This window comes from Periplaneta americana, chromosome 11, assembly GCF_040183065.1.
Source record: "Periplaneta americana isolate PAMFEO1 chromosome 11, P.americana_PAMFEO1_priV1, whole genome shotgun sequence".
Lineage (NCBI taxonomy): Eukaryota > Metazoa > Arthropoda > Insecta > Blattodea > Blattidae > Periplaneta > Periplaneta americana.
The window spans coordinates 93,071,469-93,092,139 of NC_091127.1; the positions used below are offsets into that span (position 1 = coordinate 93,071,469).

A 20,671-nucleotide genomic window follows, 5' to 3' on the forward strand; every position below is an offset into this window, starting at 1 on the left:
ATCTGCAAATCAAGATTTTCAGGTATAACTCCCTGTAAAGTTGATTTGAATAATTTCTAGGGAAAAATTATTCAATATGAGATCTAATTACAATTATTTTTTTTTAAAAATGATGCTCAAATGGTTTTAGGACAAGATAAAGAGTTATCACCTTGACTGCAGCCATGAGTGGAAAAGGTCAGGGTGGTTGGATGATGAAAATACTGTGTTTAAGAAGAATGGAAGTGAGAACTTTCGAATTGATTGTGCAACTCAAACCAAGAAATGGATTCGGAACACCTCAAAATCTGTGCTTCAGTGGCTGGCCATGATAATATCTTTGAAAAATATTGGAGTGCAAGACTTTATTGTCAAACGCCTGGCATTAGAAAACAACAACAACTACTTTCGAATTGACACATTCATCCTTATCACAAATGTATTATTAATGGAGCTGAGAAAATGTCAAGAAGCCTGTGAAGAACTCTGGAATTATTTTAATTTCTTTCAAAACTGCCTGTAGTGGCAGCTCAAAAAATATTAATAGCACAAGCACTTTGGTAAACAGAAGGATAACTGTGAGAAACAATTTTATGAAGAATGTATTTCATTTTAAAGAATATAATATACTCACCAGTGATGCAAAGGTTTAATTAAGCAATGGTTTTTTGTTGAAATGATTAAAGGAAAATAACTTTCACAGCACTTACCGAAATATTGAGACTTCTGAGATGAAGGAAAGAAAGGAAGTGTAACCAATATAATATGTGTAAATCCAGAACTGTTGAATTATACAGCATGGAAGGTGCTCAGTCACAATCCTTATAAGGCACAAATCCTTAGTGTGGTATGAATAGAAAATTCTTTTACCATTATGTTCCTTTGCACATAGTTTTCCCAAAATTATTTCACATGATAATTTTTGATACCACTGTCTTTTAAACTCGTTTAGGAATACACATTAGAGTTCTCAGATTCAGAATATTTTGCCTAATGTTTCTGCAATGTTTATTGTTTAAGGGTATTTTAATACCTACGTAATTATTATTTTAAAAAATCACTTTAAGTAATGGATGTTTAGCAACACTGTTACTGAACTGTAGATGTGTGTTTTACTCTGAGGCCTGGATGTTTTGGGGCATAGAGCATTTTGCAGAGTGGAGCATTCCAGGATAGTGACTTCTTTGTGTTTAGCTCTTTCGACAGGTACAAGTTTCTTACAGAACAGATTTTTTTTTTTTAATTTTCTTGCATTTCTGTTTCTTTATTTATTTAAATGTAGTTTTCAACAGCTGACATATTTGGTATAGTAACCTTCAGTGAAACCATTAATGTGAAGAATTTAATAAATGGTAATTAGTAATACTGTAAAAGCCAGCAATGGAAAAGTGTTACAAATTTTGAACTTATATAGATGGATCTCTAAACCCTGATGATGGGACATCAGGAGCAGGGTATTATATTTCAAAATATCAAGAAAGTTACTTCATACCATGTTCATCCTACTCCAGTGATGCTGCTCTTTAGCGTGTTACTCAAATTTCTGAAAAATCTATTTGCGTACTTACCGACTCCAAGGAGGCTATATTTAATATAAAAAGTACTGGAGAGCAAGAGCGCTAATGGATTCATTGCCAGATGCCTGGCATTAAACAACAACATATTATAATCAAATATGTATCAAACCTATACGCACATAGAATTATTCCCATTCAGAAACAACTAAGTAAACTAAAAAAACTACAAAAGGAAATAACATTTCATGGATACCTAGACATTGTGGTATACATATGATATCTTCTAATAATATCTCTATCTAGTGCCTTTGCTTCAGTAAACTCTCATTTTACGCACTTATGGATCAACAATTGGCTCTCTTCTGACAGGAAAAATTTTACAGTCCGTACAAAAAAAAAAAAAACCAAATGACCTGGAAATATACAAAAACTTGCCCGACATGTTCAAAAAGAGCCAGAACAGGTCACATTGTCTCACAATTATACCTACACAATTTCATCTTTCTGATACCCCTACTTGTCTGTGGTGTAATAATCATGATGAAGATCTGAAACACATTCTTCTATACTGTCCATCCATAAACCACAAAAGAAGTAAATTAAAATCATCTGTACTAGTTGCAGAAGACACAACTCTGCAGTATAATTTGACTACACCCAGTGCTGCCTACTAGCAACAGGCATCTATAATGAACACCAATCAAAATACCCCTCATTTCTCATGAAAAACAAGAACTGAAGAGATTATAGTGGACCTTATGTTGTCAGCAAACAGCTGAATACATTAAGAAGATTGCTTGAACTTAATCTGACGCTATTTTACAATTTAACAAGTTCCTTATGACTGTGAAGATTATATTTTGAACAGTTGAACTTAAAATCTATTCCTTCTGTGGCATTTTGCTTGAACTGGATTATGAATTGTATCCTTTTCTGTGATTGGTTATTGAAATTTATTCTATACATTAATATGATTTGGTATTTTTTTTGTAACCTGATGAACCTTATCAATTGATAGTAAAAATACAACCATTAGGCTTACATGAACAGACTAGTGGAATCCACAATTTACCACCCATGAATACTGGGTAGTTATTCATGGGTAATTGAAGAGGCAGTGAGATTTCCAAACAGGAGACCTGTTGCTAGAATCTTTGTTTGAATAGTGTAAAGAGTGTTGGACATTAGAGGTATGCAACCTCGTAGGCATGAGCGATCTGGCTGCCAGGAAGGATTAAATGCTACTGCAGAGGAGATTTTTCAGTTAGTGGAAGAAAATCCAGGAAGCAGCAGCGGCAGAAGAATGGCCCAGGAGCTTTGAATGTCTCATTGATCAGTTATCAGAACACTGAAGGAACATTTGTTGTTATACTATTCTCTTCAAAGAGTTTAGCCATGGTCGACTTACGAGCGTGTTGTATATGCGATTTAAGCCTTGCTTTCGCATATTGAAAAGTACCTATTTACAATTTATGCTGAGTTTTTCTTTTCAAATTCTGGCATGAAATCAGCCAAGTATAGATTTCTAAAATGGTCCTCAGAAACATTTGAAACAGCAGGCGATACAGAACCAGAAAGAAACAGTAGAGTTATCCAAGATCCTGATACTTTTAGCTTTGAAACTGATAAATCCAGCCTTCTGTACATATCAGCTTATGCCTCTTTCAAGGTATCCTCAAACTTACAATGCTCACTTTGTATTGATTACTTACAAGAGAAATAAACCAACAATCAAGATATTTATTTTGATATCAAATCGAGGAGGACTTCACTCTTCCTTCAGATTATTTGTACTTTACATTGCAACAATTGCCTAATGCATTGTAAATACATTGATTTCAAACAGTGTTAATGAAGAAAACTATGTAAAATGTGAAAATCGTTAGAAGTTGTTGAAGTTACTCTCAAAAACAGTGTTGTGTAGTGTTGTTAGCTTTGTAAACGATGTATGTAAACGTGCAATGAAATAAGTTAAATTTGCTTATAAAATACTTTCAGGCATTATGAACATACTTAAATAATAATATTCAAAGGCAAGGAATGATATCATAGGTGCCAGTAAACCAGTATTATGGTAAGAGAAAATTGCAGACATTTTTAGAAAAAGATGTAAAAAATGTAGGCTTAAATAAGATAAAACGTATTTAATGTAGTGTACAGACTAGGCCTAGACATTTAGCCCTAGGAATTCTACAGTATATGTTAAGTATTGCATGTAATGTAATGGAATAATGTTTTGATAAACAATACAGAACTGTCATATAGATGTTGGAAATAAGATAAAAATATCTGATAATAAAGACACGACTCCTTTTAAGATTATCTAAAGTGTTTTTTTATAAATTAATATTACTGAAGTTTGAAAAAAGTGGCCTAGCCTAACTGGATAAATCCATTAATTCTGGCTGAAATTCGTCCTAGGCCAATGACCTAAATAAATTACAATGTAACAAAATGTATTTAATATTCACGCCTATGAATTGTACGTGTTTGAGTTTTGTACATAATGAATGTAATATTTTTAATAATGAGAATAATAATGACGACACGACTTACCCCTTACGAATCCTTGTACTAAATTACAGCAACTTGTTAAGAGATGGTATTATTCAAGATTTTAAAAATATGTACAGAAGAGAATTAGGCCTACTTTACTTTGTTGCAATATATAATCTGTAATGTATTATACTGGCTCCTTGTACAATGTATGAATAACTTTTTAACGGTTTTCTTCTGATATTAACATTTTAAAACTCTTCGGTTATGTTAGTGAAATATAACAGAAGTATGACTGACAACAGCAGACGACACAGTGTTGCCAAGTTCAGTCTTCCGACCTTCTACTAGAGTCAACCGTGCAACCGTGGCTAAACTCTTTTAGCACTTTCAGAACAAGATAATCGACATAGGATGCATTTTGTCAATGGTTTTTGAAGCTGAATGAAAATTTTCCGAGGATTATTCTTGCCTCTGATGAGGCCACATTCACTTGAAACAGAATTTCAATTTCCACATCACATGTATGATCTGAAGAAAATCGTCATGCTATTCATCAAGACCATTTCCAGGTGAGGTTCTCTATAAATGTATGGGCTGCCACAGTGAACAATCAACTCATTGGTCCATATTATTCTATCACAATGATTGATAGATGCTTCATCTATTAGAAGAAGTACAATTATAAACGAGGCAGGACATGTGGTTGTTGCATGATGGTGCTGCAGCTCATATTTTCCATTTAGTGCAGAACCACAAACTCTGTGACTTAAATTGTGATTTTCTGTTAACGAACAGTGACATGTATTATGCACATTGAGCTTTCAGGTATAACTCCCTGTAAAGTTGATTTGAATAATTTCGAGGGAAAAATGTTCTGGGGCCGGATATCACATACCTTGGTAGCTCAGTTGGTAGAGCATTGGTACATTTAACCAAAGGTCCCGGGTTTGATACCCGGCCCCGTAACAATTTTTTCCTCGAAATTGGTCAAATCAACTTTACAGGGAGTTATACCTGAAAGCTCGATTTGCATAATACATGTCACTGTTTGCTAATAGAAAACCACAATTTAAGTCACACAGAGTTTGTGTGCACTCAATGTTGGTTGCTTGATGGTTGTCAGCCCGCTTTGAGGTCTGTGGATATAGAGGGAAAAATTGAATCAGTGTCTGGTAGAGTGCCTGGGTAGCTCATTTGGTAGAGCATTGGTACATTTAACCAAAGGTCCCGGGTTTGATACCCGGCCCCGGAACATTTTTCTCTCAAAATTATTCAAATCAACTTTACAGGGAGTTATACCTGAAAGCTCGATTTGCAAGTTTTGGATGCTTTGTCCCAGTGTCTCGAGAAACTTTCTCATAACACAAAAAAGTCCAGGTTTTTAATCAATCACTTACTCTTTATAAGAGTAGTTGGATTTGCACCAGTTTTTTAAATAGTAAGACCTAGATTGAGTTAAAATAATCACATTTGAACCTAAATATGTTGGCTCTCCTATTTCCAACAATAGTAGTGATGAGAATGTAACTAATGAAGTTTGCGAACAGATAGTTTCCAGTTAGGTCTTGTCTTGGTAGCATGTGCTTCTTACTTACATTATATGATGGAGAGTCAAAAAGTGACCTTAATAATTGTTTTATTAATTGAATGTGTACAATGAAACTACAAACACTTCATCACTACGTTCAATGCAAGTGTTCCTGTTGTACAGGTGTGTGCGTGCGTGCATGCGAGTATGCGTGTGCGTGTGTGTTTTTTTTTTTACGATCTATTATGTGAGTCTGATTTTTTATTTATATATTAAGGTTACTTTTTGACTCAGCCTCCTATTTCTGAGTATAATGACTGTGAGTTTTTGTATTGTTATTTATTTACATTCCATGGTATTCGTACATTGCTTTCCAGCTCGAATATGGAACATGTCAAAAAAAGTCTTAATCGTACTATAAAGTCTTAATCATTGATTAAAGTTCTCGTTAACACTTTGTTAAAAACATAAAATTTACTCTGTCACACGTTAAAAGTGTTAAAAAGGTATTTACCTTCGACAGACGGCCCGTTTCAACGCTATTTGTCGTCGTCTTCAGTGTCTCTTGAACCACTGCTGATTTTGGCTCTGCGATGTGCAGTTGTCGATGGTAGGGGTGGGGGGGGGGTGTTAGTCTAGTTGAAATATATCTATACAGAAGAGTTTTACAATGTAGTCTACTAGTACAACACAAAGATGTTATATACTAAAAGGAAAGTGTTCATTGAATGATAAATTTCAACAAGATTTTTCATACATTCAGAAATTCAAGTGGGAAGACAAAATAGAGTGTAGGCTACATTCTATAACTAGACATTTTTAATATTAAATGGTGGGAGAGCTGAAATCAATGACCACATCAACAGAAGAGAGCATAAAAACGCAACTTTACTATCAACATATGTATATTTCGAGCCAACGGTTCAAGAAAGAAGAATAAAATAAAAATTTGCACCAGAAGAAGGCACTTTAACTTATAATGTTACAACACCATCAAGCATAATTGCAGTTTTTGTTTGATGGACTGATTTCTTTCATTGTTAGATAGTTTTTAATAGAAACAGGTTTGCCTGCGGTCGCACTAAATATTACTGCAGTTTTTGTTCGATGGACTGCTCTTCTTTCATTGTTAGATAGTTTTTAATAGAAACAGGTTTGCTTGCGGTCGTACTAAAAAGAGAAGATTTTAGTGAATGTGCTGGCCCATTTTGCAATGAAAACCATTGTGAAGGAATTAGCTTCATCTCTGTGATGATCGATTCCTCCAATCATAAACATTTGAAAATTGTTCCTGACCTTGTGAGGTATTTTTTTTTTTTTTCTTATCATAGGAATTAAAGTAAGGATAATTAAATGTAGTTTGTACAGCTAATTTTTTGGGAAACTTAGTGCCGCATAAGGATGTCCTGGTTTTTTATTTTGAAAATATGGTCACCCTGGTTTGAGGCTAAAATGGTAGCCAATTTGAACAATATTTGTGGATATGGAATTTGTGTGCATTCAGTTTAAATTTGGAAATCGGTTTTTTTATGTTACAAATGAGAGTATAAATTATTTTGTGTAATAATAAAAAATATGTTTGCATAGCATTGTATAGGTATTTTAGAGTATTTAATTAGAGTATCTATATCCTACTTTGCCAAGCATTGTATTTGTTTCCATAAAAATGATTATCCATTTTAAAATGAATGATTGCCATTTCAAGTATTGATAATGAATTGGTGTTCATAATGATATTCTAGTTTATTAATAATTATTTACTATACAAGTGTTAAAAATGGCATTTTAGTTTGTGAATAGGGATGTTTGGGAAATTAGGCTGCAGGCCAAGTGTAGGAAACTTTACGAACAAAATAAAATAATACAATAATTAAGCAGCCTTTAGCTTGTGCTGGTATACAGAGAATCCCCCAACTTCTCCACTGTTGTATTCCCCCTCATAATAGTGAAACTTTATCACATCAAAAGCAGTCGGTTGTATAGTTTAGTGGTAGAGCATTCGACTAAAGATTGAGAGGTCCTCGGTTGAAACCCATTTTTAATAATAATTATTGAAGGAATTTATTTAATTTGTGCATGTTTCTCAACCGAAAATATTTATTTTTAAAAGTCAGCCTGGCATTGTTTCCACTGCTTTATTGATTAGTTGCGATTACTGTTTTGTAACATCTGGTAGGAAATCATTTTGACAATCAGCGCAAACAGTGAAAGATTGTTTAAAATGCTTTTTGCACTAGTGTTAGAAGTACGTTTCACATGCTACCATATGATAGTCCAGTTTTAACACACTTGCCTAGTGTTGATATATCTGCTTTTAAGAAGAGCTGTATGGCTGTCTAAAATAATTATTTAAAACCAGAGATTCCTAAGACGTTTTTATTGTCTTTTTACAAGAACAGTGAATTTTATTTCTTCATAAATCTGATTTTAGCTAATGTGAAATCAATCAGCTACTACTGGCCTAAATTTTGAAATGAAGTTGGATTTTTTTATTTAAAATTTGCATATGAACTGCCTAAACAATCACATTACTATTTTATACCTTTCCCTTGCTGTTATAATTTAGCACTACTAACAGGGGCAGCCTGTCCATAAGAGCTGCAGCACTCCCTGCTTTGACATGAAAATAAAAATAATATTTAATTAATTTGTAGAAGAATTGTTACACCTTTTATTGGTAAATTGCTTTATATTTCATCTGACCGGGAATATGTACTATTATCTTATGCATTATCTTTTTTGCGCCTCGACTGCATTCAAAGTCGTCCTGGGATCTGCAGGGTGGGACAGATCATAGAGAGTGTGTCTTGCTAGGTCAGGGGGTAGAGAGGTGAAGGGAAGCAGAGGGAAACTGCTGCTGTTTAAAATCCATACTTCGCTGCAGTGCTTGCAGAACCAGGTGACAAGGGAAGATCTTTCCTCCCCTCCCACACCGCTATTGTAATGCTACGTCAAATGGATTCTCTATTCCCTTGAAACTTAATGACAAAATTTTTATTTTCTTTTCGCATACTTATTGTTGTAGAATCTATCGAGTTAATATAACGAAATTAATATTCTCTTTGCCATATTATTACATATATATCCAGTCTCCAGCAGAATCTAATATTTGCCTTAACTCAAAATGATTGCACGAGTATAATCCTTATGATATAGCACGTGAAATACGAAAGGGACTTCTTTTCCAGTTTTAGAAAATTGTTGACCATCAGTATATCTGAGTGTTGCTTTGGTGTGACATTTTAGTACCGTAACTTAACCAGTGCAAATGTGCAAGCATGAGTGTGTGTGAATTACAAAATATTAATTTTATTTTTCTCAACTTTCCCTTGCAGAGAAGATTGATGTAATGAAGTGAAATTACAGGGTCGTTCGTTACCCAATTTAAATTTTACTCAAGCTTCATCCAGCCGAAATAGTGCATATATATGAGGAAGTATAACAATGAAGTTTACGCTGAGCATTTGTGGTTGCCTCCTCTTCGGTGGTGATACTGCATAGACTAGGAGTGGTGTGACAGATTTAGGACATTTGTCCCTAAAAATTAAAAAGCACGAATCTTCGCAATCTCACCTGAAAAATGTTGTTTCATTGGCTATGTTAGGCAAAACTAATATTGCTGCGCAATTAAATGAAACGAACAGAACAAACATTCTCAAACATGAGAAAAAATCGTGAAATTATTTTTAAAAATATTGATTGTATCAAATTTTGTGGCCAATATGAATTTCCCCTTAGGGGACATGATGAAAAAACGATTCGAAGGACTCTGGCGTATTTCGTGGGTTGCTACAGTCTGTGAGTAATCTAAACGAGCCTTTCAAAAATCATTTGGAACATGCCACTGTTTAAAGGTAATTCTAAGACAATTCAGAATGAAATGGTAGATTTCAAGTTGAGTGTCTGCCGATCAGAAATTCAGACTGAAATCGATGATATTAGGTTTTTTTAGCAATTAGCAAATGATGCCACAGACATCTCCCAGCTAAGTCAGAAAGTTTTGGCTTTTCGATATGTAGTGCATTTATTTTTGTCCTATACTTATTAGCAGGGAACGGATTTATATGGACTAAAAATATATGAAATATGTAAATATATATGTAGTTATTTTTACCAAAATATGGAATTAAATATGGATTTTTACCAAAATATGGAATTAAATATGGACTTAAAATTATAAAAAAATGACTATGTACGTTAAATATTGGTACATTTTAATCAAACTAAACAAAAAATATAATGGACGTACCTTATCTTCCAATGTAGTTTCAACAAAACACAATTTTTATTGTCTGTTACCATAACAATAGGTTACAAACATTTCTTTCAAGTGCTGAAAAGTGAATCTTCTTCTATTGTCTCTGAGGATAGATTTATACTGACTAAAAGAGCGTTCGACGTCACAAGAAGTAACTGGTACATAATTCAATTTCACAATGTCTGCTGGGGATAAGTCCAAGTTAATCTTCACTGTTGATTCACCACTCATCACAGCAACAACCTTTTGTAGTTCTTCATATCCAGGGTTTTTTGAAAGTACAGTGTCCACCTTAGCTCTTACTGCATCTGCAACTTTACCTCTACCACGATTCAGTTGTTCCACAGTACTATTTATAATTTCAAAACTTTCAGATAGTGAAAGGTGCCTATTTTGGAGACTTTTGAGCGTTTTTATGATGCATGAAAATGTATGCTGAATGTGAGCTAAGTCATTCTTCACACTTATGTCACAGGTAACTGTTTTCGCAGTATCAATTGAGACTGCATCTTCAGAGTCCAATGCAAGGAGAACATTGTTAATAGAGTCTATATGTTCGGCATAATATTCAACTGCTTCTAGCCATGTACCCCATCTAGTTAAAATTGGCTTTGGTGGCAATGGAATTTCAGGGTACATTTCTTTCAACACGTTAACTCTACTGGGAGCTTTGAGAAATACTTTTTTCACTGATGAAATCAACAAATCTACTTTAGGGAAATTGTCTCTGACCACTTCTGCCACACGATGAAATGCATGCGCCACACAAGTAAAATGAGTCAATTTAGGATATACAACAGATAATGCTTGTCCAGCTTTGACCATATAAGGGGCAGCATCGCTAATAAAGAATAACACATTATCGTACATAATACCCTTTGGCCACAGGATACCCATAGCTTCGTTGAACAGTTTAACTATAGTTTTGTTATTGCACTTTTCTAGAACATCACAATGTAAAAGAATTCGTTCAGAATATTGTTCACTTAACAAACCGATAACTACATTACCAACAAGTCTACCTTCTTTGTCGGGAGTCTCATCAATGGAAACCCAAATTGAACTATCTTTCATTTCACCTCTTATCTTCTGTATTGTCTCATCGTAGATGGATGGAGCATACGTCTTCCTAAGTGTTGACTCATCCGGGATTGTATGTTGAGTATATTTTTCAAGGAATTCCCTGAAGACCTTATTCTTTAGTTTGTAGAGAGGAATATCAGCAGAGATGAGAGAACGGCACAGGTCGATGTTAAACTCAGATCTTACATTCGATGTTGTTGGTTGTGTTAAAAACAATTGTCTCTGCTTGGAATTTAGTTGTTTGTTGGCCTGATGTTTACTAGTTGTAATGTGTTGTTGCACCAGGAACTTTTGTGTAGATGATACTGCACACTGACACAAATTACAAAATAATATTTTATTGTCAGTTGATAAACCATCTTCTTTAAATTCTGAAATGTAACTTGTTAGTTTTGATTTTAAATTGACTGAATGACGTACTTTTGGCATATTTACCGTCTTTATAGTATGATTTACAAAACTGAACCTATGTGTACTCTGACTGGCATTTAACTGTTGAGCTGCACAACTGAAGTCTGTTAAAAATTTTAAATTAAATTAATACAGTTTTGTAACTTACTTTCCCATTGTTGATAGGACTGCTAATTTTCAAATAACTCTGATGTTAAAGGGATTACTGAACATGTGTTTAAATCTCTATTGTTGAAATGTATTTTTAAAAGTTAATGGAATTTTGTTTTGTTTTATTGTTAAACCTAATATAATATGGACTGTTTTATATGAAATATGGAAAATATATGGAAATTAACGAAAATATGTACTAAACTCTAAAATATGGAAAAATATGGAAAATAAAAGTAGGATTTTTCAACCCTACACATTGTGAAACATAAAGATAATGCAAAATATAAATTATATTAGCTTTATAAGTAAATATGTATTTACATATAAATCCTTTCCCTGCTTATTAGTAATGGTATCAAGAAGTGAAATTTGTATGTACCAAAATCTACTGCAGCTCTCCCAATCCACAAGTTCACGAGCCGCCACTGTCTACTGATACTATTAATTACTGATACTCGAATGATTCACAATAAAGTTCATAACATTATTTAATGCTTTTTTAAGAATGGCAGTCTTCCTCCTCTAATCTTGAGTATCTTCTGGTGTTTTGCTATGTTCTGCTTTGATTCTTGCTTTATCTCTATCTTGTTTCAATAAATTCAGGTTTTCTGTCCAGAATGGGGTGTATTTTTTTTTTTTTGGTTTGCCTCGTGAAATGTGCTTTTTTGAAATTTTAAAAATAGATTCACAGAAATATTTGTTCAATCTATCTGAGTTTGTATTTTCCATTAGTGGTGTGTTGAGCTTGAGGTGTTCGTCTAGTTCTGTAGTAAATAGTTTCCAATCCGGTTTCTTAAAATTCCATGTTGTTTTGTTATTGTAGGGTTCTTTTCTTCGGTTTTGGTGGAGATAGATAGAAGCAATGACGACTCTGTGGCCAGATCCGGGGTCTTCAATTATTTTTTTCTTGGTTTCGTGATGGATATCTGATGTTACCAGTAATAATTCTGGATTTGTGCCAGAACCGCAATAATGTAGACAAGTAACGAAACACTAACAGATAGTAGAGATATAGCAAATGCATTTAATAAACACTACTCAAACTCTCACAGATTACATCCCAATATCAAAAAAACTTGACAAATTTATCAAAAGAGAATTACATAAATATCACAGTATCACAAAACCTGAAATATTTCATCAAAATTTTACTTCCAAAGAATTGAGCATAGCTATACAAAATTTAAAAACCAAGAAATCTCCTGGTCCCGACAACATTCATTCAGAATTTTTGAAACATCTGGGGGAGGGAAAAGCCAAGTCTGTACTTTTATCCATTTTTAATTTATCATGGAACACCTCAATTCCTGCAGCTTGGAAGAAAGGAATCATTGTACCAATTCACAAAAAAAGGGAAACCTGCTCATGATGTTAATAGTTATCGACCAATAGCACTATTAAGCATGGTAGCAAAAACTATGGAGTCAATGATCTCCAACAGATTAACTTGGTATTTAGAATCTCAAAATCTTTTATCACCAAGACAAGCCAGCTTTCGACAACTACACTCTACTAATGAACAAGCCATAAGCCTTGGCCAAGAAATAAAAGACAGTTTTAACAAGAAAGAAGATACCTTTGCAATATTTATTGACTTTCAATTAGCATATGACTCTGTTTGGAGACATAAATTATTACTAAAACTCCAGAAATTAGGTATCTCCAGCAATATGTTCAGATGGATATCAGAATTCCTTAGTCAAAGATTCATTGCTACTAAATTCAATAACTCACTTTCTAGTTACAGACAAACATACTAAGTTTGACTATAATTATTTATTTACTGTGCCACCTTTGCTTATCTTAAAAGTTAATAATTACATTAACGTTTTCGATACATTTGTATCATATTCAGATGTAGAGTGTTAAATGAACATTTATGATGAAAACCTTGCCTTATGGTATGGAACTTATTATGATTTTCGGATCTTGCTAAAGTGAATTGCTCTAACTTAACCTAATTTGGTCTATAATACACATGTTACATTAAGTTAAAATCATTTGCAGTCCATTTAGTACAATTTAAAAGATTTAGAATTATTTAAAAGTGATATAAAACTATAAATATAATCAGAGGAATATAAAACGTTATAGGACACTTTAAAACACTGTGAGCACTTGTTGGCTGTGTTTGCCAGTTTTTAACATCGTTTGATGGGGCTGCTTCTGTTGATCTTGATTTTAACAACGAACTAAAACGAAGTACTGTTCATATCACTAACATGTCTATAATTATTAACAATGTGTATTATTAAAGCATTTCATTTGATTTTGGTCAATAGATTGATGTGAAAATCATAGATATATGTTGCTATGTGTCAGTGGTTTGACGTTATTGGTACAAGATGGATGTTGTCGAGTCCATGAGTTTAATACAGTCAAATATTAATAGCTTATCGGCACACCACAATATGAAATTGATAAACATACCGAGGTCTACTCCAGGGCGCTGTCCTCAGCACAACTTTATTCAATATTTATATAAATGACTTACCCTCCCTATTAGGGGAATCAAACATAAAAACAGCACTATTTGCAGATGATATAGTTTTGTGGACTTCCGGATCTCACAGACATAGAGACAAAATTCAAAATTCTGCTCTTAAAGCTCTAAATCAACTACATGAATGGAATACATCAAATTTGATGACATTCAATTTAGGCAAAAGTAACTACCAAATATTTTCACTTGGTAAAAATGAAAGAGAATTCAATATCCAATACAATGGCCAACACCTCCCTAGGACTTATAAATCCAAATATCTTGGATTTATTTTCGACAATAAGTTAACATGGAACAACCATTTGAAATATATTTCTGAAAAAGGTCGTAAAAGATTCTCCCTTCTGAAAAGACTAGCAGGGAAGATATGGGGTTACTCTAGAAATACTTTGAACACTACATACAAAATGTTTATACAGTCAGTGCTGACGTACTGCAGAGAAATTTTAATTACTTCACCTTTCATAAACGAAATATAACTTGTTGAAAACCAAGCTCTCAGGCTCATTACTGGTGGAATCAAAACAACTCCAATAGATTATATGAGATTCCTCACTAATATTAACAGCATCAAAATGACAATAGAAGAAAAAGCACTGATTCAATATGAAAAACTTATCAGATTACGAGGAAACAATTGGCATTCATACAGTCCTCTCTGTAGATTAAAAATTCAAAAAAAGTTTCATATCCATGGTTGAAGAATTAAAACAGAAAATAAATGTCCTGAATTTAAAAGAAAACTTACAAATTAAACCAAGCCTTTTAACTCTATTAAATATACAGTATAACCTAAATTTAACACAAGAAATACTGAAATCAGAAGTAAACACTGAAATAATGAAACAATTGTCTTTAGAGACAATTAATATTAGGTACCCTCCACAAAATTGGCTTCATTTATACACCGATGGATCCTTGATCTCCAGGGAACAAGGTGCAGATGCAGGTGTTACGTGCTGTCTCTTCTCACTTTATAGATCTCTTGGATATGGAACAACAAGTTTTGATGGAGAAATCATTGCAATAAGTGAAAGTCTCAGGAATCTTCTCTGCCACATCAATAAATTTAAAAATGCAGTTATATTGTCAGACTCCAAAGCAGCTATTCTATCAATAGTCTCTAGACACACACCTTCATCTCAAATAGCAGAAATAAATAAAATGCTCTCTCAACTAATAACACTCAATAAAAGAATTGCATTCCAATGGATACCATCCCATTGTGGAATCCTGGGAAACGAGAATACGGATGCTTTAGCAAAGAAGGACAGAACTGCTACTTACAGACCTGTTACTAAATCTACGTATTACTCTGTGAAAAGATTTATTAAATCTACATACTTAGACTTCAACAAACAAAATTTGATATTACAATATCAAGGAAAAAAATGGAACTCTCTGCATCATAATCCACAGTTGATTCCCGATTTACCACGCAAATCATCTGTAGCTGCATTTAGATTGGCAACAGGCCATGACTGTTTGGCCAAGCATCTGCATAGAATTGGAATAAATCAGTTTCCTAACTGTCCATTGTGCAATTCAAATCAAGAAATGGATTCAGAACATCTCAAAATCTGTGCATCAGTGGCTAACCATGACAGTATCTTTGAAAAATATTGGAGTGCAAGAGGTCAAATTATTTTATTGTCAAATGCCTGGCATTAGAAAACAACATTATTTAATGCGCAAATGTAAAAATGAAATTATTTCGTGAATTATAATGGTTAATTACCAAGGGCAGCCATCTCGTGAAACAGCTCTGATGTTGAAATAGACTACATAATCACTAGGGACCGGATTTTTATGTAATTGCATATTACATTCCTTTCAACCTAACCGTATATAAATAACAAATCTTTGCGAATCTTGTAATTACCATTAATATATTAAAATTTGATACATATTTTTACATATTTACCCCACATTACATATTATGGCTTGGTATTACATTAATTAACATATTTAAGGTTTTTATTCATTTTTGCTTCTCTATAAGGAAAAAAAAAAACCTTCTGCTGGGTACAATTTGAAATACACAGATTTAAAAAGCCTTTTTACCTACCCAAGAAAGGATATATTTTGGGACGAAACATAACATTCTTAGTTGCAGGAAGTAATAGTGGCACTCACCCCACTGTAAATATGAGTGAACAAAAGGCAAAGTTTCTTATACTATTGTAAAAATCACTCAGAAAGTAGTGTTGCCTTCATGCGGTGGAGTGGGACGAGGACGACATGATTTGTCTCGAACTATAATTGTTCTGCACACATCTTAACAAGGCGTTCCCATGCAATTTGCAACCTTACCCAACCTCTTCCTAATCCTTCGAGGGAAAACCCATGTTAAGTCTGGCATGAGCCGCAATAAAGTAGCCGACGTTTGAAAAGAAGCTAAAGTAAAGGAACAAACTGGAAAGATGTTGAAAAATTAAAATAAATAGCTTTTCAGGTTATTGCTTGACCTCTTTACTTTAAATTTAGTAGACCTATACGGAAATGGGATTTTCCAAGGAATTAGAAAGTATGGTTCTCGGCTGGAATAATCCTATCCTTCTGAATGAGACAGGAATGTCACTTTTCAAACAACAGTTTGTAAATGCTTATAGTTTGAGATTTTAGTAGGTACGTTGTTTCTTATAGGGAGCAGCTAAACTGCATGTGTCCCACATCTCCTCTTATTTTCTCCTAATCTAGTAAAGTGAAACAGTGCTTGCAGTATTGTTGTGTCATTCCTTTCACTCAGTTCTCTAGTTTTAGTACTTACAGTATAAAGTGCAAGTGAATTTATCTACTGCTTTTAACTAACTAAAATGGTCCCTTATCTTCAACCCTAATGACAAACATAAAATCATGTATTGCGATGAACAAAGCTTTCACTACAGATGGGGAAAATAGTAATGTGTGAAGTGTGCGGTAAAAAAGTCGGGTGCTCTATGAAATCACAACTGGAGAGTCTTACTTATCCTATACCTGCCAGATATTGATATTAAATATTTTCATGATTTTACATATTTTAGTACATATTCAGCTTATTTTTCTTACATAAATATATACATATTTCACACCTTGATATTACATAAAAATCCTGTCCCTAATAATCACCCTCACTGCTGAGGATGCAACGATGCATGCATTGGTAAGTGTTACTGAATTTACTGCGATGTTGCAATTAGTTCTAGAAACAAAGTCCTTAACTCAGTGACGAAGGAAAATTATGTCCCTTTTATATTAAGGATTTACTCTATAAAGCTACTAGACGTCATTAAAACGTGACATTGCTAGGAAAGTTTTGTATGTAATTGTTTTGAAGAAGGAAAATAATTACTTGTAAATAATCGTTTACTGTCAGGAATTGGGACCTTTGGCCTAGTATACCCCCATTCATTCATACGAGAATTACAAGCTAACACTAGTCATACATCAGTAGCAGGACTTCTTGTTATGCGATCATTATGATGCAATATCACCATTTTAGGCAACACAGAATAAACACAAGACAAGGTATAAATATTTATTCATATGTGAGGGAAATAAATATAAGGAAATAATAACTGAGTAATTATAAATCTCACAGAAGTCTGCTTTATATTGTAATACTTTCCATTATTGTTCCAGGACTGATGACAGAGTGAAGCATATGAAAGTGTATGAAAAGGATATGGAGGGTGTACCTCATTACTATCTTTCAGAATCACGCTATTTTAAAAGCATTGTGGAACTTATTACCTGTTACGAACATGCAAGTTTAAGTGAAAATTTTGTTGGGTATGTACTTTTACCAGAAAATCATCTAGACTTTAAGTTTTTTTTAAATTTTGCATGAATAATAGCAAATCTTGCTTTTTTTTTTATGTTTTCTTTTAATTTTATTGTACAATGAGGGACATAATAATTGAGCGACTCAATTTTTTTAAAAGTCAAAGAATGCCACACTGCTCATGCTCCAAGCTGAAAGTTTTCGGTCATATGTTGATGAGATATTCATTTCACTTTCCTGTTTAAATTTACATATCAATGCTGAGAAAGAATTAAAACTATAGCCTTTTACAGTGACGCACCCAGGAATTTCTCTTGAGGATGGTCCAATAAATAAAAGGATATTAAATTACATAAATGCACATACACACTTTTTTTTTTACAAAGTCCACTCTTCTTGACTTTTTCTTTAGTTTGTTAACCACATCTCAACATCTTGTGGAGAAACTGTGATGTCACTATGGATGTCAAATCAAAAGTGTTATGTACATGTACATGAATCATTTCGGTAAAATTACAGATAACAGAATTATATGCTATCAATGCTTAAAAACTCTGTAAAAATGTTATAACTTATCACTTGGGGGGGTGGTTCGGACCTGATGGACCCCTCTCGTTGGTGCGCCCTTGGCCTCTTATGAACTGCACTATAGACCTTGAAACATTTTTGCCTGCTCAACAATTATGTTCCTCACTGTATATGTTTCTCAAAATGAAAATGACGTATCTCTAAGACTAAGTGTGAATCAGGCACTTCAGTCATCATTCAGAAAATCCAAGTCATCTCCACTGCACATCATTTTTGTATTTGCAGTGATCGATAGCTATTTATAATCATTACAATCTTGTAAAGAAATGTTTTGCCTTGTTGGTGTCACTTATGAGGTTTAGACACTTCAGACAGTGACTAAACAACAACAGACGAGCATATTCAAAATAATGAGATTTCAAAAGATACAGGAATGTACTATATTAAGGAATATAATATGGCTATATTTACTTGACCATTGTAAAATGTAGGCTTAATACTTAAACCAGTTACATTAATTTGTATGGAGTTTGATAAAAATGTAACAACAACTATTTTTAACAAAATAATCTGCCCTCAGTGAGGGTGACCATAAAGATCCAGAATAAAAGCACTACAGAATAATTCAGAAAGACAAAAAGATTAAATGCAGGAATTGTTTAATAAAACATCCAGAGAAATGCAAACCCAATAGAATCATCAATTGCCAAAATATAAATGGTAATGTAATATTTGGATTGAATCCTTAAGAATATCCAATAAAATTTTTTGAATTTCAAAAAATCGGAGACCGAGTGCTTTTAAAATATTCCATGTGAATTTAGGAAGTGTGCTACGTGCACCAAAAAAAGACCAGAAACACTCCACTGACTAGTGGGAAGGTTGTATTTCTCACTTAGGTATGGGATGCAGGACTCATAAATGGATTTCTTCTCCTCATCAACGTTTTGTGCCTGCAGGGCATCCATCTCAAACCGGATTGTAGGATCAAGAACTATTCCCTTAGTTTGAGTCCTGTGGATGGCTACAATATCTGCTCTTCTGTTCAAATCCAAGGATAAAACGCAGACGATTTCCTCGTATACCTCCCATCCGTGATGCTTGAGGACATCAGCAATACCGGTCCTGGCCTTATGGCATCAATTGTTGCGGAGCAGCTCCATTTTTCGACAAAATCCCAACACGTGACCAAGAGTTTCCGTCTCGTTGCAGCCAGGATGGCGACAACAGGTTGTGTTGAAACTTCGGCCAGGCACAGATCTAACCGCAGATAGATTGCTGGATATTTTAATTGCATTAATGTATTCTGAAATTGATAAATTTGCTTTTGAAGACATCCAGGAATTTGACTTAGGGCCCTCAGAATACAGGATAACACCTTTGCCCTTATGAGGTAATTTATACCATGATTCAAAACTTCTGTTCCGCAAGATCTCCCTCAATTGTCGACCTTTACTGTTGGGAGCAATAGAAGACTTATTGATGTTTAGTCTACATAGACTCAGTTGCTGTTCAACGTGCAGGTTCCTTACAAAGTTAAGATGCACATCATAAGACGATTACAGATGTTATAATGTTGAATGCTGGCCTCTCACTCTGCATAAAGAATTCCCAAACCTCGGACTTTTTTACTTACATATAACATGGAATTTGGTGTATCATCGGGCAGCATCATAATTTCTTTCACAGCACTTCTAATAATTTTGTCAAGATCTCGTAAGAATGTATCAAATAACTACGGTAATGGAGCAAATTGCAGAGGGTAAATCAAACCTGGCCATATAGATTAGTTTATGATTTATAATTTTTGGTCTGATTTTAATAATTTTGTTTGGACGAGTCCATCCAAGTCTGAAGATAGGTTTTTGATAGTCTTGTTTTTATTGAAGGAGATTTTGTCTGTGAAATCTATTCTGAGATATCGGATATGCTCATTTTTATCACGCAACGAAGAAGTAACAGAGTCTTGTAGAGTGATAATATCATCTGCACAGAGCTTACCCTTTTGTAAAACAATTGCCTTGCTTTTAGCTGGATTTATGTGAAGACCAATTTCAGTTTAGCTACTTTCAGCAAAATCAACAAGAGATGTAGCATTTGCTTTATATGCTACCAATTAAAGCAAGGTCATCAGCAAAGGCTAGCGCAGACAAATGAGATAGTTGATCTGATAAAGAATGGCCATATTTAGTAGAAATATCTTAATCAGTCAGATTTTGCATCACATGATTGATTGCCAAATTAAATAATATGGATGATAACAGAGAACCCTGTGCTACACCACAATTTAAGGCTATAGGTTTTGTTTTTTTAAAATTTGATTCAATTTCAATAGTATTTGCTGATAAGGAAGAAGAAATTAAATTGTAGAGATTCTGTGGAATGCATGCATGCTTAAGGACTCTTTTTATATGTTCATGTCCGATGGAGTCGAAGGCCTTAGATACAT

At 33.7% G+C, this 20,671-nt stretch overlaps 1 protein-coding gene across 8 annotated transcripts in view; it reads left to right on the forward strand.

Moving 5' to 3' along the window:
• Window positions 1-20,671, forward strand: part of Vav (Vav guanine nucleotide exchange factor) — a 384,489-nt gene that overhangs the window by 249,677 nt on the left and 114,141 nt on the right. For 5 of the 8 annotated variants that reach the window (XR_011334865.1, XM_069839772.1, XM_069839773.1 and 2 more), the window contains one exon: window positions 17,553-17,702. The exons of 2 other annotated variants lie outside the window; for them this stretch is intronic. Coding sequence is in view for 4 of the 6 variants with exons in the window: in XM_069839772.1 (XP_069695873.1) it covers window positions 17,553-17,702 (150 nt within the window). In the remaining 2 variants the exon portion in view is untranslated. Of the gene's footprint in view, window positions 1-17,552; window positions 17,703-20,671 lie in introns of those variants that run through there. One more of the 8 variants, XM_069839779.1, reaches the window with a different exon arrangement.